General features: G+C 45.6%; 1 protein-coding gene across 5 annotated transcripts in view; it reads right to left on the bottom strand.

The window, feature by feature from the left end:
- ADCK1 (aarF domain containing kinase 1) overlaps positions 1 to 24988 on the bottom strand; it is a 100132-nt gene that overhangs the window by 73732 nt on the left and 1412 nt on the right. For 3 of the 5 annotated variants that reach the window (XM_016156623.2, XM_036239461.1, XM_036239462.1), the window contains exons 2-3: positions 19404 to 19549; positions 17290 to 17373 (exon numbers count right to left, since the gene is read on the bottom strand). In XM_016156623.2, the coding sequence (XP_016012109.2) occupies positions 17290 to 17373; positions 19404 to 19549 (230 nt within the window). The remainder of the gene's footprint in view (positions 1 to 17289; positions 17374 to 19403; positions 19550 to 24988) is intronic. The other 2 variants (XM_036239463.1, XM_036239464.1) reach the window with 1 other exon arrangement.

Below are 24988 nucleotides of genomic sequence, written 5' to 3'. Positions count from 1 at the left end.
TATATGTCTTCACTAATAGATGATAAAGGTTGTAAATGCCCAAGTACGTATGAGTTTCCCATCATCTCGTGTCTTACTAACACCCCAGCTTGGTTAATAATTTCATATTAAAATGAGGATCAAACTTAAGTTGCCAAAAGGCTCGTCAGCACAATGAAAGTACAAATAGATCTCTGATTTGTAATTTTCACATACTCTTCTCCATAATCATTAGTTTCTATTTGAGTTGATTCACTGTACCAGCATACAATATAAGCTGCTGAGAAACAAATCTTGTTCATCGCACACTCTAATAATGGTCCTCAGTAGTAAATGCACCACCCCTTACAGTGCATGAAAACATTCACAGACGTGATTTCACCTGATCCAGGTAAGAGCCTTGAGGTGGATACTAGCATCCTCTCCATTGCACAGATGTGGAAATAGAGGCTCAAAAAAGTTAGGGGCCTTGCCAGCGTTACTCAGCCCATAACGAGTAGATAGGGGGTTTAAGTCATTATCTTCCGATTCCAAAACCTGTCCCTTTCAACTAACCTCTGCTGCCCCTTCAAAAACACTGTTAAGCATTCTTCCTGAATTAAAAACAAAAAATAATCTGGACACCAGTGCCTGCTGTGGGCCCACCGTGTTGCCCTCCCCACATGCTCACAAGCTCCCGGCTTTGGCCTCTGCTGAGCCTCACTATTTCCCACAGCTGGGCCACATGGCTGCCATGGCTCCTGGCCATGTCTGGTCTCCCAGGAGCTGGTCTAGTAAGCCAGCTAACAAGACCGAGATTAGGAACAAATTCATGAACACATAGGGGCCTGGAAAATAGCAGTTGCACAAACAAACTGAGATGGGGAGTTGTTGGGAGAAGGAAGTGAGGAAAACCCAGGAGGCATAAGACCTCTCACTGCAAACACTGGACAAGGCCACAGACTATGCAACCCAAGGAGGAGGGTCAGGGAGAGGACACTGGCCACAGTGGGAGAAGGGAAACAGCTTTCAATGACAGCCCTCTGAAAGTCCCCACTGCCTTTGGTATGAAATTCAAACTCCTACCAGTGCCTACCAGGCCCCCCCATCATGCAGCCCAGGCATCCTTGGTCTCATCTCTCACCTCCCCCACTCACTGGCTATAACCTCCACCAGCGGTCAGTCACCCCCTATGCCATCTTCTGCCCCTCAGCCTTTGCACAGGCAGCTCTCTCTTTCTCACCTGTCAACATCTTCAACCTGGACCAAAGCTGCCCTCCCTCCCCCTCTTCCTAGTCCCAGTTGACCCCTTCTCCTCTCCTCCCTCCTCCCCCTCTCACAGATGATACTACTGCCTCCCACCAGCCCGGAACTAACAGCAGAGTCAGGAGTTCCACCACGGCATGGCTCTCAATCCTCCCTTTACCTGAGCCTCCGCTGGAAAAATTGGGCTCCTACTCATGCTGCAGCTCTGGGGCCATGACACCTGCTCTGCTCTGGGCATGGAAAACAAAAAGCAGGGAAGCAACCCCAGACGTGGCCGGGCTGCAACCAAACTGTGACCCAAGGTGAGAGGCCCAGAGCAACAGACTTTCCAAACGTTAGAGGCAATGTGTGAGCGTCCTCCCATGAGGACGGCCCCCTTCTCACGGTCCACGTCTCCTCCCTTTCTTGGCAGAGAGCAGATGGCCAGATCCTAAGAGGGCCTCTGCTTAAGGATCTGGAGCAGAAGTTTTCCCCCCACAACCGGTGATGGCTGAAATCACAGATGATTCGCTCAATGAAAGCCACATGTCTGTCACACACAGTACCTAGACAGCTGTCCCCACCACTGCCTCCCCCTTCCCCTGTGCTCTCCAAAAGGGGCCACTGGCACTGCTTCTGTGAGGAAATGACACTCCACAAGAGGCGAAGTCAAATAATGCAGGGGCAATCACTCATCCTGCAGTAACCAGTTCAAAGTCCCTTCAGCCCAGGCCAGACTTTCAGGGCTATTGCAGACTCCTGGTTCTCAAGGTCTCGCCGGAGTCCCCTTAAGGCCATCTAAAGGGAACCATTCCTGAGCCCCTGCATGGCTGGATTGAGTCACGGAGAGGACCACAGCATGGCTTTTGGGTCTGGGCTCTGACTGGCCCCTGCTTTCTAAGCCCACGGCAGAGGCGGGGGGAAAGGGAAGGGGCTGACACCAGCTGAGCGTCAATGTCCAGTCTCCAAACTGGGTCGGGTGTGGGGGAAACACGCTGGCTTAGGGGGGCGGGGATGGTATCACGGAGATGCTATAGTGACGTTCCCGTTAGAAGAGAGACCAGGCAAAATGGCCGCCAAGGTCCCTTGGCAGCTTGTCCTTGGGGACTCACACCAGGCCTCTGGGGCTGTGTCGCACACCCCACGCCAAAACCAACTTCTATGGGGTATGAGTATGACAGCAAAAGCTGTCCCAGAACCACAGGCATTTACAGATCTAGCACTGTCTCACACTGGGTTATAATACTGTGGGACTTTTCATCACAAATTACAAATTCCAAGAGGAAAAGTCTCCAGAGCATTCAATAGGGAAGCAAGAGAAGCAGGTGTTAGTGGGGTAACTCTGAGGGATACTGAGAGGGGCGGTGTGTGTCTTTATGCAGCAAGAATTTAGAAGGACAATGCAATAAAATGCAATAAGAATGTAACATTTTAAGTAAGTTTCTAACATTTATTAAGCACTTACTATGTGTTAGGCCCTCATCTGAACACTGTATACGTGCATTATCTCACTTAATTCCATAACTACCTCATAAGGTACACACAATTATTATCCCCTATTTTACGGATAAAGAAGCTATGGCTCAGAAAGGTTAAATAACTTGGCCAAGGGCACATAGGTGAAACTAGTGGCAGAGCTGGGGCCTGAACCCAGACATCGACTCCAAGACCACAATGCTCTTCGACCACAGTGAAGTGCTTCTTAGAATACCTGGATACTTCAAAAGAAAAGGTCACGAACCAGGACTCAAAGGTCTGGAGTGTGGGCTAATTCTGCCCCCAACTTAGTGCCCTACTTATGTAATCCTGAACAAATCATCCTAACTCGCTGAACCTCAGCTGGCTCATTTATAAAACGAGAGACTGAACAGAATCAGGAATAGCAAGTGAATGGCATACGAGTCTCCTCTCTATTACCACGCTGTGGCTCACACCAGACATCACTGATCTACCACACCATGTGATCACTGGGCCCCGGTGGAGACTCGCTTCTCCTCCACTCTGCACTCAGACACCCACTACTTGTCAACTGGAGTTGGCAAACAAAATATATTTGCTTTCTCAGAGTGAGGTTGTCTCTGAGGTGTCTTCTAACAATCTACAACTGTATTATTAAGGTTTTAAAGATAAAATTTTAATTCTAGCCCAATTCCAACCAGGGTTGTCATTACACCTCAGTCTTCCTTCTGCAAAATGGACATTATGTTACCTGTGGTCAGCTCCACTCTCTTCACTACCCACAGTGATCACCACTCCAGACCAATGCCCAATCTGAGTTACAAAGGCTGGATCGGCTCTCAACGTGGTCCTGCCAGGGCCCTCTCCCTCCCCTCCCTCGATAAGGGAGCCCAATAAAGGGGAGATCTAAGGCTAAGGGCATTGACATGATAGAATGAAGAGATACAGGTTCTTTTGCATTAAGCACTGGGTTTCCAGAAAATTCCAGTTAAAATGCAAATACTCCCTAGAGATAGTAACACGGGAAATTATTATCTGTCATTGTCAACTTGGCAGGAGTTTCTTTACCTGTCTGTTTTCCAGCCTCAGCAACTGGGAGCAGAGTTCTATGGAGAGGGATAGCTTCCAATATAGGTTCTGTTTCAGAGAAGGACATCCTAAAAAGAAAGTTGCAGGAGGAGACATTTGGGGAGGGCAGCTGCTAATGGCTGAGAAAGCTTAATGAATAAAACATGCTACACAGCTGCCAAGAATACTCGTATTTTAATAAACAGGGTTTTGAGCCAAAGGACTTAATCTCTAATGGTGGAATTACAAGCATCAGCAATGATTTAGGGAGGAATTAAGGAAAGAAAGTTGTTCCAGCATCCCTGAAATCCCACTAAATGAGCCGATGTGAGGGTGCAAGCCCTCATCAAACAGTGAACATGCTACAGATTTAAAGGATTAATAATACTACTGGCAACTTATGACTGTCTGCCAGTGAGCAAGCCTGCCACCACACAGACAAACCCAGATGCCCACAGGAGCCCAGGACAGACATTCTTTGGTCTGGAAAGCACCCATTTGAAAACCTAGTTGCCAAGAAAACGAAAGAGAACCCTTCCCTCCATGTGCCCCATAATCACACACACTGAGAAGATGCATAATTAATTTGTTCACAACAATTGCTCTGAGCTAGAAGAGTAAGGGCATTTCTGGAATGTCAATTACAGGCAAGAAAAACCAATGTTAGGCCACAAGCGGAATAACATATCCAGCCAGCCTGCCTCCCCTCCCTTCCTCATCTTCCCTCTTCAGCCAACAGCCTGGGTGTGAAGCAAGAGTCTCTTTCATTTCTTCACAGCCTTAAGATCTTGGAGGCTGGTGGGAAGGATCACAAAACAAAACTAAGGAAGATTCAGAGAAGGAGGCTCACTCTAACCTCAGAAAGAAGAAATAGGTACAAAGAACAGGCACAATATGAAGATCAACATTTGGGGGACAACTGAACACAAGGAAATTAGATGAAGTTAAAGAACTCTTATTAATTTCATTCATTGTGATAACAACATGAATACTTAGAAAAAATATCAGTTGTTAGAGAAATTACTGATGAAATGCCATGATTTCTATAACTTAAAATTCTTCAGGAATGAATGAATGAATGAATGAATGAATTACAGCATCGTATTTTAGATCTAGGTGTCAGGTATATGGTTAATCATATTATTCTCTCTACTTTTTAATTGCATTTGAAATTTTTCATACAAAGATTTTTTTTTTTTAAGATTCAAAGGCAGATCTCAGCATTCCTAACCCTTTGCTGTGGCCTAGGACGCCCTCTCGTCGCAACCCTAGCCAGGTCATTTTATTCTACATGGCCTGTCATTCACTCTGCTCCTTGCTGGCCTCCTTTTGGGTCCTTAAACAAGCCGAGCTCATTCCCATCTCAGTCAGGGCTTTTAGGTTTGCAGTTTCCTCTTCCCAGGGCCAACTTCGTGGGCATGTAATCAGTGCAGCCACACTGAGCCCCATACTCAGAAGAACTCCACACTTGTGGTTTAATATGGAAGACAGAATAATGCCATACACACACCCATGACCCGGAAGCTGTGAATATGTTCCTCACATGTCAAAGGGGAATTAAGGTTACCGATGACATTAAGGCTACTATTCGGCAGACCTTGAAACAGAGAGATTATCTCAGATCATCCAGGTGAACCCAGTGTAATCATGATGGTTCTGTTAAGTGGAAGAAAAAGGCACAAGAAGAGAACCAGAAAGATGGCAGCATGAGGACTTGGCCGGACATTGCTGTCTTTAAAGATGGAGAAAGGGTGCCATGAGCCAAGGAATGCAGGTAGCCTCTAGAAGCTGAAAAAAGGCAAGGGAATGAATCTCCCCTGAAGTTTGCAGCACCACTGTCATGTTCATTTTAGTCCAGTGAGAACCAATTCAGACTTTTGACCTCCAGAACTGTAAGAAAGTAAATCTCCATTGTTTTAAGCCCCTAAGCCTGTGATATAGTTTTTTACAGGAGCGATAGGAAACTAAAGCTGTAGCTGTCTTGAAATTCTTAATTTTATCTTTGAATATGTGTCTTGCAAGTGCAGCCTGAGGGGCAATGGAGCACGTGCTGGGGAATTCATCTCACACACAGTCCCAAATCCACAGTGGGCTCTTGGCTGCCCACCCCTCAGGTTCCCTGGCTCCACCTGGCTCCCCGCCTCCACCCCACAATCATAGCTGCTTGTCACCTAGGGTGGCAACCAGAGCCCACGCCTTCATTCTGCCATCGCCCTTCCTCACAACTGGGAGCCTGGGTGCAGGCATAAGGAGGGTCGAGATTGTACCCATGTCATACAGCACCCCTCCCAATCCCAGACAAGCATCACCACAGCAAGTTCAGCAGATGACATGGCAAAAACCTCTCGCCTACTCCCAATCCAGGTCCTAAGCACAGTCTCTCGGGAGTTAGTTGTCCATGCACTGCAGGTTGGGCCTCACTCAGGGCCACAGGAAGGGGAGATTGACTTCCTCGCTCCCAGCCAGAGCCCCACATTTGCATTTTGCAGTGGGCTCTGAAAATAAAATTCCGTAATCCACCCTGCCTCTTCCTCCATCAGTCCTTCCCATACCCCACTCCAGGACTCCCTACGTTCTTTATCTGCTGGTTCTTTTATCACTTTTCTGTTGCAGCTGAAAACTCCCCTGTCAGAGAGCCCTTCCCCAGCCCAGCTACAGTCACTTTTGAGCCCACATATTATCTCTTTTAGGGCACTCAGCAAGAGCTGACATTATCTTGTTTACTTACTTCATTGATCCTCCAAAAAGTATTTAGTGAACCTGGTGTGTGCCAAGTGCTGTTCTAAGTGTTATGGATAGAGCAGCAAGCAATAGGACTGAGTCCTTCCCCTCCTAGAGCAGATATTCTATGAGTTCCATCAAATGATAATTACCTCTTGTCCCCTCAAGAACAGACGATTGCATACCCAGCATCTTACACAGTGCCTGGCACATAGTAGGTGCTCAATAAATATTTGCTGCACAATTGACTGAATAGTGAGTGGCTTAGGTAGCATGCACTGTGACCAGGGACAGCATGAAGATACCGCCCTTCATCCTCCAGCATGTGGGACATGAAGATCTGTCCCACTAGCAAGAAACTGGACGGAAGGAGAGGCATGGAGAGACTGGGGAGCGGGGAGGGGGCAGTGGCCCAGTTCCTGAACCACACTGCCTTAAATTAGCTTCACATATATCTTGCCATTATCAGTCAACAGTTTATTTGTATATTTAAGCGGAAGTATTCTGCTAATTGGACATATGTCTCACAGCTCTACGCGGAAAAGTCTATTAAAAAGGCTTGCTGTAACAGGCAAGAGCTTTGAGGGTAGTTTTATTCAGGGACAGGGAGGGAGCTGAGTAGATTTTAATTTGTAAGAAAATTGCTGCTTGGGGCCAAGACAGTAAGAAGCAGGAAATCGAGAACAGGCTATTAGATTATGACTGTTGTTAACAAGCGCGTCGATCACCCTTACAGCTTCAGAGGGCCTTCCATCAACTTCATTAGTTCTAGCCCGCCCTTCCCTCTCTGCCTGCTATTCTAGCAATTACTATTTTGAACAAGTGGCCACTGAGGCAAGAGAAATGCACCTCGCCCAAGGCAGTATGAGTTTGGCCTCACAGCCCCTGTGGCCTAACCTCCTGAGCACAGTAAGGTGTGAGAATTTTGGAGTCTGATGTGAACAGCCCAAAGGGTTTGGGGAGAATTGGCAGAGGCTGAGGGGATGGGAGAGAGGTGGTGGAAAATGCTGGTTTCTCAAGGCTTGACAAATGGCTCAAACACTCTGATACAGCAAGGAAATCCACAGCCCACGTGCTAGCCTAGAGGAGCCCTGGGAGCTCATCCAGTCCAGAGGAGAGAGCCAGGAAGTCAAATGGTTACAGGCACAAGCTCGGGAGCCACACTACTGGAGATAAATCCAAGACCCTACGGTAGGTTGCATGGTGGCACCCCAAAAGATATATCCATGTCCTAACCCCCAGAACTGGTGATTGTGACCTTATTTAGAATCTTAAGAAGAGATCATCCTGAATTGCCCAGGTAGGCCCAAAATCCCACGACAAGTGTACCTATAAGAGAAGATGGAAGCAGAGATGGGAGTGATGTACCCACAAGGGGTGCCTGAAGCCACTAGAAGCCAGATGTAGCAAGGAAGGATCCTTCCCTGGACCTCCAGAAGGAGCGTAGCCCTGTTGGAACCTTGATTTTTGACTTCTGGTCTCCAAAACTGCAAGAGAATAAGTTTCTGGGGTGGCTCCACAGTGTAGTGGTTAGCACGTCTGCTTCACACTCAGAAGGTCTTGGGATCACACCCCAGGTGGAGGCCCGGACCATACCCCCGGTGCTCCAGGCCCCGGGGGTGCCAGGCTCTGGGTGCATGCCACAAGCAATATCCACGGGTGGAGGGGGCAGCACAGGGATTAAAGAGGGGGGAAAAACAAGAGAGAATAAGTTTCTGTTGTTGTTGGCCACCCGTTTTGTGGTAATTTGTTATGGCAATCACAGGAAACCAATACCCCTGTTTAATAGCTGTGGGCCCTTGGACAAGTCACTTAATCTGTTTGCCTCAGTTTCTTCACCTGTAAAATAGGGATGATAACAAATAGTATCTACCTCATAGGGTTGCTGCGAAGTGAAATGAGATAATACAGAGAAAGCTCATAGTACAACACCTGTCCCGCAGTGTTCAGTCAAGGCAAACACTTGTTAGCATCAGAAGCCTACCTGGGGAACTCATTAAAAATATGGTTTTCTAGAGCCCTCCCCACTAGAATCATTGAAAACAAATCTTTGGAGTATAGGATCTAGGAATCTGTACATTATGGCTCCTCAGATGACTCTGGCTGTCTGACAGGTTGGAAATCACCAGTGAGTTGTCACATTCCCAACTCCATGACAGACATGAATCTCTTTTTTCTGAAAAGCTGCCCTTGCAGATACAGATTTCACGAGTGTCCTTGGTTAACTATTCTAGTACTGAACTGCTTCGGCAGTAAGGAAGCCCCAGCTTATGCCTATCCCGAATCCCTCATCACGTAGCTTCATCCCATTTCCCTTTGCTACTCGCAGCAGAGGTAGAAACTGCTCAGATGTGGTAGAACCACCCAGTCCATGGCAAGAAAGGATTCCGCAGGAACTTTTCAGTGGGAAAAGCAATCAGCAACAGGAAGCCTAGTCACAGTTAGTCGGGGTGGGGTCCAAGATGGATAAGAACAGGCAGAAGCTGGAGTTTCTCCAGCTCCTGCCCCATTAGTTACAGGCTAATGCAGTACCTCAACACAATACCATTGGTGGGGAGCATGGCACTCTGCCACCCACCCAAGAATCAGGCAGCAGAGCAGTTGGAGAACAGCTCTGCAGCAGCAGGAAGCCAACCCTGTCTGTCCAGACAGCCCGTGTAGGCAAGGGAACTGCAGACATGAGCAAGTGAGAAATCAGCTAATGTGACAATCATGCTGATCAGGATGGAGAAACACCACACTCACGGCAACAGCGTTCCATCACTAGAAACCCGGGGGCTTATTTTGTTTTATTTCAGCTATGGCCTTTGGAAAGGGATCACCGTTTCCGAGCAGCAGCAGCAGCAGCAGCAGCAAATACCATCCCATCAGGCAGCTTCAAGCCCGAAACAGCCCCAGGTGAGGCAGAAGAGAAGATCCAGAAAGAAAGTGACCAAACTCAGCAGGGGAAAGACCAAAGCCGCGGTGGGTACAAGCCAGAGCCTGGCCCAGCGTCTGCTACAAACGGTGCAGCCTGTGCTTCCCAAAGTGTGACTGGCACCAGTGATGGTGCGTGAAAATGTGGTACAAGAGGTAGTTTCGGATGGTCCCCAAAATGAGATCCCCGCCCCCCCGAAAAAAAGAGATAGTTAGCCTATCCGATCTATAATTCGACAGATATTTTTCCTTAGAGCAAAACTAAGTAATAGGAAAAGAGTCAACGAAATAAAAAATATCATACAAACACATGAATTGTTGTTTATAAAAAAAGTGCGTGGGAATGACAACCAGACAACTTCTGGTTGTCTAAGAGGAGGCTGGGTAAGGCATTATTCCTGAAATAGGCCAGTGAGTACAAGGGTAATTACCAAATTGTTTTTTAGACCTCTTCTTAGATCTTACCTATTTCACATGTTTTTAAAAAGAAGCTATGGAGGCAAGGCGAAGTGGGACACTGTTACTGGTTATGGTCCATAGTTCACTGACAAGTCAGAGCAATTAAGAGGGTAACTTGGCTTTGCATGGTCTGCCTAAGAACTACTAAGAAGCCACTGCGCAGTGAGCCTAATCTCCAAAGATAGTTGGTGTCATGCCAAAGTTTCCTCCAGGGTCCCCACTGATAGGAGTGGACCTCCTAAGTCTCTTCCCAGACAACACCACAGTCCTAGAAGCCACTTCTATGGAATTCTCCTCAAATTAGAAGGTGTTGGGGTTGGGGCCACTGCAGAAAGTTGTGCGGGTTTGCAATGCAGTATTCAGAGAGGTTTGGGTACACAGAAAACTAAAAACGAGGTGCTAGATGCAATCGCGGGCTGTCTCCCTGTTCCAGAGGCCTGGTCCTTAGATGACCCAACCAGAGCAAATTAAATGCAGCTCATGCTCCTGCAGAAATTATCACAAACTCTGAAAAAGCCAGTCACCAAGAAAGCAAGGATTCAACCTTCCTCATCCTCTATGCAGAACACTCTCAGGCAAATGTTCCAGGATGACCCGCAAAAGCAGCAAAAGGGGACAGAGTGCATGAAAATTCACTGAAAAGCTTCCACACCAGGTTGATAGACACTGCACACGCACAAGCACTGTGGCACAATTAGACATTTGAAGGAGGCCTTCCTGTGCATGCACCCCTCCCCCCAACTCCCAACCCCCGGGCTGGGTTAGGAGCCCCTCTTGTGCAGGTCTCCTGTCCCAGCTCCTCGTGGCTGGGAGTGATGTCAGGGGCCAGAGCTGGAATGAAGACAAAATCAATCCTTCTGCAACTGGTGATTTCACACCTGCTTCCTCCACTAGACTGAACAACTTTATATCCTTTATATCCTCTGAGCCTGAGCCTCACACAGCAGGCTGTTTATGTTTGTTAAAATGGATGGAAGAATGGTGGAGACAAGCCATGGTTTAGCCAGGACAGCTGCCAGCTTTCCAAGAGTATTCCTAAAGAGCCGGGCACTGCTACAGTTCCCCTTGCAGAGCAAGAAAATCTTTAAAATGCTTACCGAATTACCAAACCTTCGCTAAGCTTGTGGCAGGGTTACCCTCCAAATCGGCAGTTGTTCAATAGCCTAATACTTAAAAAGCTTTCCCAAAGCACAGAGAGTATCCACCGATTCCCCTGGAGGGTCTACACTCCCCTCCACCACGGAGTGCAAATTCCAGATATTTGTGAAATTAACTGTTTGGTTGACTGAGTGACCAAATAAAGGAGTTCCAGAGAGGAGGCTCTACTGCCCTTCTTCCTCCCAAACCTATGCCAGGCAGCACCACAGGGCTCATGCCAGGGAGGGACAGACCAGCGGGAGAAGTCCAGCAGCAGCAGCTAGCTGGCAAGAGCAGCTGCACGAGCATCCTTGGTTCCACTTTCTATCCAAATTGGTGCTTTCCCCTAAGTTGGAAATGGATAAATGGAGACAACTGAGTAAAAAATGTGGAGAACATGAGATTAGGTAAGACCTGGATGTCCAAGACCAAGTTCATGATCTGCCACAAACCTGAAGGTGCCTAAAAAACCAAACATGCCTCTGATTTGTAGTTCCGCATCTGTACATAACAGGCTAGAGCTAGCTGATGCCGAGGTGTCTTTCTCACGTTCAATGGAATAATTTTAAAGAGTCATCATCCCACCTTAGCCCCTTACTCCACTTCTCTGACCGATATCCACTGGTCAGAAATGGAGTCCTTTTCCCCTCAAAACGCCCTACCACATGCCATGGTTCTAAAAGTTGACAGCAAATGACCCCTCCTTCTAAATGCAGATTTCAGTAATGCCAAAATTGCTGTCCTATACTCAAGCCCAAAGCAGCCTGTGTCCCTAAGCGAGGTCAAGTATAAAGGTTAGCTGAATTTAGTAAGCACAAAAGGTCCTCACAGCAAATTTAAAGCTCTCTTCCATCCAGAGAGTAAATATTGCAGGTGAACCCCCTATCCCTGACTTTCATGCAAGCACGTGGAAGGAGCCCCATTAGAGGTGGAATGCTACTGACTGCTCCCTTGTGACAGGAGGAAATGGCAGTTGGTTGGTGAGGTGGAAGAAGAAACAGCATGGACAGCTCACCCCTTCCCCTCTCTTCCCCTTTTGAGATCTGCATTTCTGCAGAGCACTGGTATTCAGCTTCTCCTCGCTCGAGGAGGCAGGCCCCATCTGAGAGGCTGGTCCTGCCGTGTCTGTGCCTAACAGGTAAATCTATTAAATTCAAGAGTGAAGTTTAACAAGCCCATTTGCTCACAGACCCAAGCCACATGCTCCAGCCCGGGATTTATCAGTAATAAGGCTGGTATTTTGATCTCTATCTGGCAGAGTCTTGCAACTCCTTAATTCTATTTCTCAGGCAAGGAGAAAAAGAGCATTTATCATTACCTCCTCAAGCCCAAATATTAAGCATTATAGCAACTAATATGACATACACATACTGCTGACCTGAAGCATCTCATACCTCAGGAGCCCAGTGACCTCCTCAGTAACAAGATATTGAATTCAGCTAAAAAGCTTCCCAGTCAGAGCAGCAATCGAGTTCCCTCCTTAATCGGGACTCTGATTAAGAAAAGAAAATGTACATGCCATCTCTCCCTCTTTTTCTCTACCCCACCCCACACACACATATATACATACTCACTCTTCTACTCATTGTCTAGCACAGAGTAGAGGCTCAAAAAACATTCAGTAACTGAAAACTTCAAGCATTCTCATTCATTAAGGGCTTAACAAAACTTGGCTCTAAAATTTTCCATGGCTCCCTACTATTTTTAGTATAAAACGTGGCCTTTGGTCCCTCTGTGATCTAGCTCTAATTCTGTTTACCAGTATGTCCCTTCGCTCACCCCTAACCTAGTCTCCAAACACTGAACTAATCTATTTCTTAAAGACAATCTCCAAAATTTTACCCATCAACCAAAATCGCCTTGTCCCCAATGGTACAGGTTTTTTCAATCTTACCCACCTTTCTAAACCCAGCTCAAATGCTCCCTTAATTCATTCATTCTCACCCATTTTAGGACACTATCCCTGCTCCTGTATGCCTGGGTGTCTAAACTACATTGGGGTATACTAGGGTTGAACAAATAAGTAAATATAGATAATAAGAGGCAGGCTTCTCGCTCTCAGAGAAATAAGTTACATATAAAGGAGAAGAATAAATGAACTCTGTGATGTCAGACTGAAATGAAAGATATGAGTACGAACTCATGGTTTTTAATAAATAAATAGAGATGTATATGCATGAGTTAATATTCATACATATATTTCCTGGCTTGGTCTCATGGGAGAGCCTGGAAACCATAACACCCCAATAGCAATATGCATCCACAGCTTGGTTTCTAAATATCATTTTCCAATAAAAGAAACCAAGACTCCTTAGAGAAGTGACTGATTACAAGGCTGGGGCAAGGAAAATATAAGACGAGCCTGGAGCATCCTGTGCTACCAAAAAGTTAAGACAGTGCTCAAAAAATGATGAAGCATATCAAAAAGACACAGGAGATAACCTCAAGGAGCTCCCAGTGGCTAAAGCTGGAACAATCTGTGCAATAAAATAAACAATGATTGTTTTGGATTGTAACCCATACCCTAAAATAAATATCCATGAGTTCATGCTTACCAAAATACTTCAACAAACTGAGGGAGAAGGGATACTTTTGCCTTATAGAAGAACTCCAATTAATAAATGTAGAAATAAGGAAAATAGAAATCATTAACTTGTTCATTTAAATGTTAAGGAGTCAACGAGGCAAACCTTGTGCTTCTGGATCTCCTCCCTGGCTGGATTAAATAATCTGGGTGTTTAATAAGTCTTCTCATGTCAGTTCTTACAAACTCAGCTGAGGCAAAGGCCACTGCCACCACTTTACAGATAAGGAAGTGGTGGTAGACCAGGAGCCTGCGGACCTGGCTCCAAGTCCAAATTGGCTCAAATTCTACCCAGCGTCATCCTCACCCTGTTTAGGCCTCAGAATTTCTGAATTTCATCTCTTCCTTTGAGTTACCCGTCTTTCTGTGACCTATCAAAACCCTTATTGTGCTTGGAGATCCAGCATGCTTCTCCAAGATTCCCCAGTGTATCATGACTCATTGGTGGCAAGTAACAGAAAACTGAACTTAAACCATCTTAAGCAAAAAGAGAATTTCCTGGCACACATAACTGAAAAGCCTACTAGTAGTCTGGCTTCAGGCTCAGCTAGATCTAGGGATTCAAATGGCACATCTCTCCACAATAGCGGCTCGATGCACAGATAGTGATAAGTTGGCAGCCATCAGTCCTAAGCCAATATCCTATATTCTCAGTTTATCCAGCAGAAAAGATAGTTTCCTGTAGGGGACAACCCCAAAAGTCCTGGACCTGATGCTCACTAACCAGCACTGGCTCAGGTACTCTCCCTGAATCGATCTCTAGGGCCAGAGAAATTGGCCTAAGTCACATGCTCACCTTGGAGTTGAGGGTAAGGTCGCAAGTACCTGAGATATGAGTGGTTCCTCAAAGGAAAGTTTGTATGCTCTCCTCAATGAGAATGGTTCCTGAGCTGCAAAATTAACACATGTCCGCTATACCCTAACCCCTTGGTCAGAATAATTTCAGTCCTACCTCCTCCAGCCCATTGTCTTAATGTATGCATCAGCCAAGACTTCTACTGTGCTGTGGACAAGCCAATTCACACATGTCATCTCTATTTATAAGTATCCTGGGCACCAGAAGTCTCATTCTCCAAAGCATCTGGGCCCTGTCCCACGCCCTCAGATACCTAGCAAAGTGCCACTGCACCCCTAGAAAACACTTTCATGTTGGCTCCCACCCCATCTTGATGTGGAGCTGAGTCACTGAGATCCAAGCCAGCTGAGCACCAACCTTGAAAGTGCTCCTTGAAGTCACTGCCTGGCTCTGGCATACTCTGGGACCTGGGGACACCGGCTTGACAGGTGAGATAATTATGTTTTATCCTTCATTCATTCCTTTATCAGTCAGATGGATGAGAACAGATAAGTGTTCCGATGGAAGAACACACTCCTGCAGTATTTACTCATGATCTTTAGTGCCAGGCGGCTCCTCCTTCCCAGGCACAATTCCTGGGGACCAGCCTACACCCCGTTATCTGCTGCCAGCTAACACGTGCTGCCGTCTTGTCAAATGCCAGGCTGCACTTTCCCTACTCATCCCCAAAGCTGTCAACTTCTCCAGGAGCTGCAGCATCACTGCCTTTCAGATGACTTACACATGAAGGGCAATTGTCTCCACACCACCCATCCCCCTGTCTGCTCTGCACCTGGGTCCTGGCCTGAACCTCTCTGCAAAATGCCAGTGTGGTGGGCTCCAAAGCCCATAGCACTGGTTAGATGGAGAAAAGAGGGAAGAAGAAAAGCAGAGGGGCATGAAGTCTCAGAGACAGGGCCTTTGAGATCTTCCAATACAAACTAACATGTCATTATTCATTCATTTATTCAACAAACCTTTATTCCAAACCTACTGTGTTCTGGGTACAGTTGTAGGTGCTGCAGACATGGAAATACACAACACAGACCAAGTCTCGGTGTTCATGGAACAGACCTTCTAGTAGACACGTAACTTATTTCTGATATCTGCTTTATATTTACATTTCACAAAATAATCCTTAGTGAGTGTTATAACAATCTCTAGCCTACAGACGAGGAAAATGGCAGCTCCTAAAGGTTAAATGACCTCCCCAAAGTCGTGGCACAAATTCAGGTCTTCTGATTCCAAACCTTATTCTCTTTCTGGGGCCTCTCCCAATGCAAAGAGCTAGCAAGATGCAATTTGGCATTAAAACAGCCATTAAATCAACTCAGTCCTACGCATCACTGCTAGAGGTAGAAGATATTAAAAAAAAATTACCCAATCCCCGACTGAAAGGAATATATAGTCTAAAGAGAAAGACGTAACCAACTATCATCTGTAGCAAGAATTTAAAAAAAAAAAAAAAGTGATTAATTCAAACAGAAAGATTATCTCTGGAATTATATACAGTAAATAATGATCGCCTCCAGGCAGGAAAATTTGGTACCTGAGGAACAGGGATAGAAGAATCATTTGGTATGTTCGAATATTAAATAGTTTGAATTGTGTACCAGATGAATCTATTTCCCATTAAATGACACTTTGAGGATGCGATCAGCCAAATCCAGAATGTGGGCAACTCTACAAGATAGAATAGCTCAGGGCAGCAGGGCGGGGCAGGGGGGTGGCGGGGAGAAAGCGGGGCCGAAGGAGGAAGGGAGGGGAAAGATGACAGCTTTTAAAAGATTTAGAAAACATCAACACACATAATATATGTACCTTGTTGGGATCCAGATTTCAACCTTAAGAAGGCATTTATGGAACAACAAGGGAGACTTAAATATGGGCTAGCTATTAGAGGTTATTAAGAAACTATTGTTAATTTTGTTAAGTATGACCATGGTCATGGTATTGTATTTGTTTTTTAAAGGTCCTTATCTATTAGAAAAACATACTGAGGTACTTATAAATGAAATAATACAATGCCTGAGATTTGCTTTTAATTATTTCAGTAAAAATAATGAATGAGTAAAAAATAAACTAAGGAAGGAATAAAGGGGGAGTAGATGAAACAAGATTGGCAAAATAGTGGTAACTTCTGAAGCTGAATGACAGTTTCATAGGGGTTCATTCTACTACTCTCTCTATTCTTATGGATAGTTGGAATTTCCATAACAAAAAGTTTAAATAAAATTTTTAAAAATTAATGATTCCATTTACCTAGGATGATTGAGAAAGGGAGGTGTTTGAGCTGAGCCTAGAAGGATGAGTAGGAATTTTCTAATGGGCAAAGGGCATTCCAGGAACCAAATATATCTACACCAATAATATATCGACCCCAAATTCAACTTAGATCCACAAAAGTGCCCTCTTGCTTGAAGCCAAACTCTCTGGGACTTCGTCATAGCGTCAAAACCAACTCCCCTATTCCAAATGAGGACAGTGTGCGGGGTCGACAGCTCCACTCGGAGCCCTACACGAGGCCCCAGTGTCGCCTTCAGAGGACAGGAGAACAATTAACCTCTTTCAATTGGGTTTTGCCTGACAAAGCAGTTTGGAAGTCAGCTCAGCTATCACAGGGACAGAGGCTTCCTCCCTCAAGCGTCATCCACAAACACCAGCCTCCCTGACTGTAGATCCACAGCCTTGGTTCTACGGGATCCAGCTTGACGTTAGCCTAACGGTCCGGCCCATCAGCATTAGAACTCTAATGAGGAGATAGTCCTCCCCTTCTCCCTCCCCAGTCTCAATCCCCACACTGTCCCCTGCCCACCTCCAGCTGCACACTGGAAGCTTGTCACTTTGTAGCCACTTCAGGACTTACTCAGTCCTGGCCTGGCTCAGATGGGTCCCACGGGTCCCTTACCTGGGATCGAAGCTGCACGTACTCCTCTGAGCCGTAGGGGACACTCCTCAGGGATGTGAGATAGTCATAACTGATGACAGCTGTCTGTGAAACAAGGAAGGGAAAAGCTTAGCACTGGACATCAAATGTTACTTACTCCTCTGCCCAAGGGCTGCAGCTGCAGGCCCCTGATACAGGTAGTGTGTTTGGAGAAGCACACAGTCCCACTCCTAAGATGCTCTGCTCCCAGATCTTGTTTGACTGGCTTCTTCCTGTCAGCCAGGGCTCTGTACAAATGCCACTTCTACAGAAAGTCCCAATCTAAAGTTGTCCCCACCCACCAAGAACTCTCAATTTCTGTAACAAATCACTCTCCAAAATTAAATTGCTCATTTGTTTCCTTGTACATGGACTGTCTCCCCTTTGCTAGAATTTCAGCTCTACAGGTACAGGGGCTTGTCCTTCCTGTTCATCATCATACCCCCTGTACCTTTTACAGTGACGGCCATATAGGTAAATGCTCAGTAAATACTAGCTGAATGAGTGCTATTGGTTAAACTTATCCCATCTCTCTGTATCAAAAATACACATCATTTTATATGTATTATCGCTCTAACAGCATGAATTTGGATTCTCAGTTCCTTAGCCAGAAGTCCAGGAGAAGTCCGCTTATCTTTTGTGAATCAGAAGACTTCAGGCTCCCAGATATTTCTGGCATGCGGGAGCTGTGGAAATTGCCTAGCCCAAACCTTCCCTTTCAGAATTGAGAGACTCAGGACCCCAGAATTTAAAAGGCTTCCATGGCTGACATAGAAAGGAGTCTGTTCCTTTGCCTACATACCCAAAGCTTTATTCTACTTGACATACACTTGTTGAACGCCAACCACAAGCAAGACCTGGTCACGAAGCAGTGCAGGTGGCTGGTCAAGGCCAGAGCCCTGGCTTTTATGGAATGCAAAGCCTCATGGCTGATTTATAAAGCCTTCCTCCCTTCTACCCAACTATTCAGATCTCCAAGGTCCCATCAAATCCCACTTCCCCTCTGGCACTCATCCTGACTCCCAGCCCAAGGGCTCACTCCTGGGTCTGAGGCCCCCCAACAGCAATCATCTGAATCACACATCTTGAGCCAGGACATGGCTTTAGATTGATTTGACCCATTCGTGTGAGCACTTCTCAGCCAGAAGCTCCTTCAAAGCTGTGCCTAGATGGGACAGTTTGTTTCTACTTTCAAATATATGAGATAATGGTAGGCCTAAAAAAGGCACTCAATAAACACTTGGGAATCTTTTCATAGTCCATGGCCTGCTTACCTATTTGTCTGTCTTGAGTCTGACCCAGCTTCCCCTAGTGGGCCGGCACTCTTCTGTGCAAGGCCAGAGAAAAGATTTGACAACACCGAGTGTTAAGGAAATGGTTAGACAACAACCCAAGCAGACTGAGCATCAGAATACATCTACGCCACAGGGAAAAAAGGATGAGCTCATCCCGCAACACACAGAGGGAGCATGTGACAATCTACCCGCATGCAAATGGGACAGTTACACGGCACATCTGGGAAAGTTGCTTTCCACAGAGTTAAGAGGACATGATCACACCAGAATAATGTTCCTGAGTCACTGGAGAAAAACACCCATGGTCACATAGTCAACGCAGATTATCTGTTAATTTAGGGACTGGAGGAGATTCTCGAAGTTCTCCAAGGCCTAGATGCTCTGAGTATGAGCCCCACATCAGAAGCCATTCCCACTAGCTCACTGGGGAGAGACCGAGTTCTCTGCTAGAATTTAATCAAAGCTGCGAAGTCTTCCTTCAAAGCATCCACTGAGAAACACTACCCTCTGAGTCTGTCACTAAAATAAGATAAGGAACCTAAAATGTAAAGGCTTCAAAACAGAGATCCTGTGCAGTCCCATTCTATTAAACTTCAGGATGGCAGAGGTTGTACATACAAGAATACAGGTGCATGAGGAATATGTCTATATGCCTGTACAACTGTAAAGAGAGAGCTTTGCACACATAAGAGTACATGTGTATCTCCATATATGTGTGACCAGTGTATCCACTGCTACATGTATGTTCACCTTCAAGTAATACTGTAGTTCCTCTCTACCCTCAAAATGAGAAAAACCTACCGTAGCAACTGCTCTGCCCACCCTGATAGCACCAAAGTCATTAGGGTCCAAGTACTTGTTATTGTAAAGGTAGAAGCCAGAGGCTGCAAGGGCCGCACTGGTCCACGAAGTGAGCTTGATAGCCCTTCTTGCCATGTCCCTGGGCCCTGCAGAAGGAAAGGAAAGAAAGAGCAATAAAGGAGTTTCATAGTTAGTCAGACTGGGATTCAAAGCCAGGCTCTGCCACTGGATAGACTGAATGATTTGAGTCATTTTCTTAATCTCATTGCACTTCAGTTTCCTTATTTATAAAATGCGATGACACTCACCTCAATAGTTGTTCAGTTGCCCTGAGATCTGTATACAAAATGCTTAGCATAGTACCCAGCACAAGGCAACTCTCAAAGTCATTCTATATTTAGCAATACCAGGCACTGTTCTAAGCAATGGGGACAACGTGAACAAAACAAAGTTCTTGCCCACGTGGCGCTTACACTCTAGATGGGATGACAGACCATAAGCAAACACACATATAAGATATTAGAATGTCAGCTGGTATTAGATGTTGGGAAGAAAATCAAAGAGTGTAAAAGGCAAGATGACAAACAGGTGACGAAGAATGTTATTTTAGATTGGAAAAGTGGATGAGCATGTTAATCATCATTACTAGTAACTATCATAATACCACCACGCAACACACCAGCATCATTAGCCTTCTAGACCCAGGTCATAAGTGGTCAGGCCACAGCCAAAATGATAGCTGGTCGGAAGCAGCCAGGCAAGCCCTCCCCGTTTGGCTGATCTGCAGTTATACTGCCCCTTGTCTAGACTGTGAGCTCCTTGAGGTGCAACACCATGGCTATTACTGTTCTATCGAATCACAGTCCTGCAGGGTACTTTACGGTTAGGGATTCAATGTCCACCTGCTGATCTGATCCATTTAACCGAAGTCACACTCCCAATCAGTGGGCCTAAGTGGGCTCCTGGCTCCCCGATACCTTTTCCCATCCTACTTGTACCTGCTCAGTCCACCAGGTGGCTGCACAGTCACTCTTTGGGGGTCACAGCACCCAATGAGCTGCTTACTTTTTAATTCCTGGGAATTCTATCAGACCGAAGTCCTTGCCCACAGCTGCAGCTCCCAACAGAGAAGTACGCCCAAGAGAAGTGTATTACCAAGCCACCTGCAGGAGCAACCCTGCACAGATGCGCAGGAAGCTTCAGGTCATCACCTTGTTTGCTTCTGCTAGGGACTCAGTCTGTGGCCATCACCTCCCTGCTCTGTGCCTCTGTTTACCCTTGTATGAAAACTATTGCTACAAACAGCCTTGTCTTCATTGTTTTAAAGTCTATTTTGACTCGTGACCCATAGATTCTTTTTAAAGTACTAACCGGTATATCTTTTTCCATTCTTTCACTTTCAATTTACATTTTATGCTGTTTCTCTAAATAGTATATAGTTCATTTTTTCTGTTTGCATTTAATATAATAACTTATATATTTGGATTTAGTTTTACCATCTTCTTCTTGCTTTCTATTTTTCCTAATTTTGTTCCTTTTTCTATTCTTTCTTGACTCTTTCTGGACTCAGCATTTTTTATAATAGTGTGCTCTTTATTTTCTTTATATTCTCTTTATTTATGAAAACCTCCCTATCACATCATTCTGCCAACATTTTTATAAGCCAAGAGTTCCTTCCGGACAGGAGAACTTGATGGTTGAGAATATGCGCGCCAGAGTCAGACAGGCCCGGGTTCGAGACCAGACACAGTCACTAACAAATCGGGTGAGCAGGGGCGAAATGCTAACTCTCTCTGAATCCCGTGACCTTGTCTATAAAGGGGGGATGATGACAGCAGTGCCTACTTGACAGGCGATGAAGAACAAGGAAATCTTGGAAAATGTTTAGCAAGGTGCTACCGACACAGTTAGGACACAGTGACAACTACTGTACGTTGCTGTTGTTAGTTCCTCATCCAATGCCAGGCTTTGGTAAAGGATCTTATCATCCCCCTGCCTGTCAGCTTCCAGGGGACTTCTGCGTGCCTCATTTCTAACATCCTGATAGAACCCTACCTTTTCACCTTGCTCTCTACACCCTCAGCCTGCAATATTTCCTATCAAAAGGAGTAGCACACTCGGTTCATCCCCTACCTTCTTTCTACCAAGACAAACATTCCCAATATGAACCAGAAGCAGGCCTTAAATTAGGCTGAGGGTCCTCGGCATCTTAACACACCTTCCTTCTTCAAGATGATCAGTGTAAGGAGGTCCATGGGGGTGATCCAGGGACCTTGCTTGTGGGGTATGCAGAGAAGCCCACATTAAGGAGGTAGTATGAGCGGGGAAGAGTCCTGCCTCTGCTGCTCCACCAGCTATGTGACTTTGAGCAAGCCTCAACATCTTGGAGTCCCCAAGTAATCATCTGCCAAAGGGAGCTCTTGATAGTACCTACGTCACAGGGTCATTGTGGGAATTAAATGAGATGCTGCTTTAACATAATGCCTAACATGCTCGGTAAATGAGGATTCCATACTGTCATTTCTTCTCTGAAAAGCTGAAGAATTTACATAGAACTCCTCAGGGTCCAGGAGTTGGCACAACCTTGTACAATTTATAAAGGAGAGGAGGAAGGCCATCACATCTTTCCTGAACCACTCAACCATTCCCTATTCCAAATACTTCCCCACATCCTACCTAACCTTCTCTGCCACTCGAGTTATCCTCCTAACCCACAAGTACATTTATATCACTCCTACCTCCCCTCAACCTACCAAAAAGTCTAAATTCTCTAGCAAAGCCTTCAGAGCCCCCACTACACTCTCATCCCAACCCACCTTTCCAGCTTCATCACCCAGAATATCTCTCCACATTCAATTCCCCATTATCCTCTATGAAGTTTTAATCTCTATTGAGCTGTTTCTATATCTGCCTCTTTCACTAGATACAAAAGGCAGAATTTGCTAATAAATAAGTCCTCTAATAAAAATAAATGACTGAAGGAACGCGTGAGTGAATTTTTTCCCAGTCTAGTCCAGCGTGGAAACAAACTTAAGTCCAACTGTGCATTCCTCTGCTCTCAACTCTCCAATGGTCCCCACCTCACTGATATGAAGAGCCAAGACCTTGGCATGACCTACAAGGCCCTACCTGACTTGACTTCCCGATTTCCTCCAGGGTCTCAGGCCTTTCCATCTTCCCCCTTGCTCACTTCACTCCAATGGCAATGACTTCCTTGCTCTTCCCCAAATGTGCCTGGCATATTCTGGCCCCGGAGCTTTTGCACTTGCTGGTCTCCCTGCCTGGAGCAGAGGTCAGCAAACTATCTCTGTAAAGGGCCATATAATATTTTTGGCTTTGCAGGCTATAATATCGCTGTCACAACTATTCAACTCTGCATTGTAGTGCAAGGAAAAAGGCAGCTTAGATGATATATAAAGTAATGAGTATGGCCTTATTTGGTCCTCAAGCTTTAGTTTACCAAACCCTGGCTTAGCTCATACATAGTAGGTGCTCCATAAGTATCTACTGAATTTAATGAATGAAGCAATGAATGGATAAACTATGCTCCATGCAAACTGTGCAGACCCAGTAACAACACAGGTCCCCAGATGAGAATCACATACCCAAGGCTGACAATTCAATAGCCATCCTCCCCTAATCACCCCTAGCACCAGCTCCCAGCCCTTGTCTCCTCAAGATCCCATTCTCCTGGTGCACCATCCTCCACATCTGTCCCTGTAGACAATGAAGCCACCCCTAGCCTTGACACCATCTCTTGGTGGGGAAGCAGCATCTAAGCAGACACAACTCCCCAGACCTAGTTTTCATGCAAATGTCCTTAGTAATAAGAGATGGAAATTGAAAAACATCAAATGGATGATATAGGAGCCAAACTGTGTCTAAATAGACTGGAGCTGGAGTTTTCCATAAGGTGTCAGTGAGTCTTTAACATGCAAATGAGTTGCTTCCCTCGGGATATTTTAAAAGACCCTGTCAGCAGTGAAATATGTCTATGGATGAAAAACACCTTTCATTATTAAACCCTTTGCTAATGAATCACCTGCCCTCTTCTGTTTACTTGCCTTTTTGACTTTCACCTGAGTTATTTCTCATACCAGCATACCCTTGGGGGATTAGGGAGGCTGAAGCCACCAAGATCCTAAAACCTAATCATTAGATAATATTAGCAATAACTAACTTTTACAAAGCCCTTTGCACTCATCTCATTAGATATTCTACACAATCCAGTGACAAATATTATTACCAGCACCAGGTATAAGTGAGGAAACCAAGAGGCAGAGAGGGTGAGTGATTAGCACCAGGTGGCTCAGCAAGTAAATGGCAGAGTAAGAGCTTGGGCCCTACTCTTCATGGCACGTGATCTCCTTAACAGACACTCCCAGACCTCCATTCACAATTACCTGCATCAGTCACTGCAGGCAGGGACTATGATCTCTGACCCTGTACTGCACCCTAACTAGCCAGGCATGTGGAAGACGCTGCTTGGAGCCCTGGAAATTGACATGTCACAAGAGCAACAAAAGCACCTAGAAACAACCGATTCCAGTCTGTGAAATATTTAGGAGAGCTATGTTATTGTCAAATATATGATAAGAAGGGACTCCATCCCACTAAACCATAGGGAACACCCCAGTGATAACGAAATGAGGCAACAGGAGAGTCTGGAAAGTTCCACAAATGAGAAGTTGATGGTCAAAAGATATGTCCATTCCCTGGACAGAACCAAATGGGAACCAAGCATTTACTATTCATGGGCCAGTAAGTGGCTAGGCTTTTTCAGTTACCATCCATCTGCAACCCCCTCTCCATGAAACATTCTGAGACAATAAGCCTAGAATTGCCTCGCCCTGCTTGTTGCACAGGTGATAATGGTCACAGAGGAAAGGCAGGCTCTAATTCCATTAATCCCGTAAAATGACCACAACTTCTTCCCATTTCCTAGACAGGCTATTAGACAAATGAGCATTATTTTTTCTGTTCTGCTCTCAAGACTGGAAAAGACCCAATAATACCCTGGGAGAGAGTGATCAGGTATTCAGGGGAACCTGGTTACTGACTAGGATAAAAAGCAATCAAGGTGAATGGTACCATCATGTCTCAAATCTGGAAAGATGCTGAGTCAATGCCCGGAACCATCTAGTTGGACTGAGCACGTTTACAATCTGTCCTGTACTGTAGATGGTGATGTAGTCCAAACATAACCATACACTCTTCCTAGTGTCTGATACCCAGAAGGTGGCTGAATCAATATTAGTTAAATAAAGGAATCCTTGAATGATGCCAGAGTCCTAGAGTAGACAGGGAAAATAAATCTCACCTAGGCAAGGAATAGAAATTCTCCATTCAGTTCATCCTGGGAAAGGAGGACTCAGAACAGTAGAAAACTGAGTGCAAAGAGTGAGCAGCAAGTCAAGAAAAGTGAGTGAGCTTCCAACAGGAATCGCTGAGTGCCAAGTGCTTAAACATCTCACATAACTTGCACAACTACAGTGTGGGGTTCATACTATTAGAATCTCATTCTAGTTGAATTAAGAAACTTGTCAGGGAAGCTAGTAAGTGATGGAGCCTGAACTTATTTAAGT

The sequence above is a fragment of the Rousettus aegyptiacus genome, unplaced genomic scaffold, assembly GCF_014176215.1.
Source record: "Rousettus aegyptiacus isolate mRouAeg1 unplaced genomic scaffold, mRouAeg1.p scaffold_m13_p_3, whole genome shotgun sequence".
Taxonomy (NCBI): domain Eukaryota; kingdom Metazoa; phylum Chordata; class Mammalia; order Chiroptera; family Pteropodidae; genus Rousettus; species Rousettus aegyptiacus.
The sequence above is the reverse complement of the archived record's forward strand: the minus strand, read 5'-3'. Positions and strand labels throughout refer to the sequence as shown.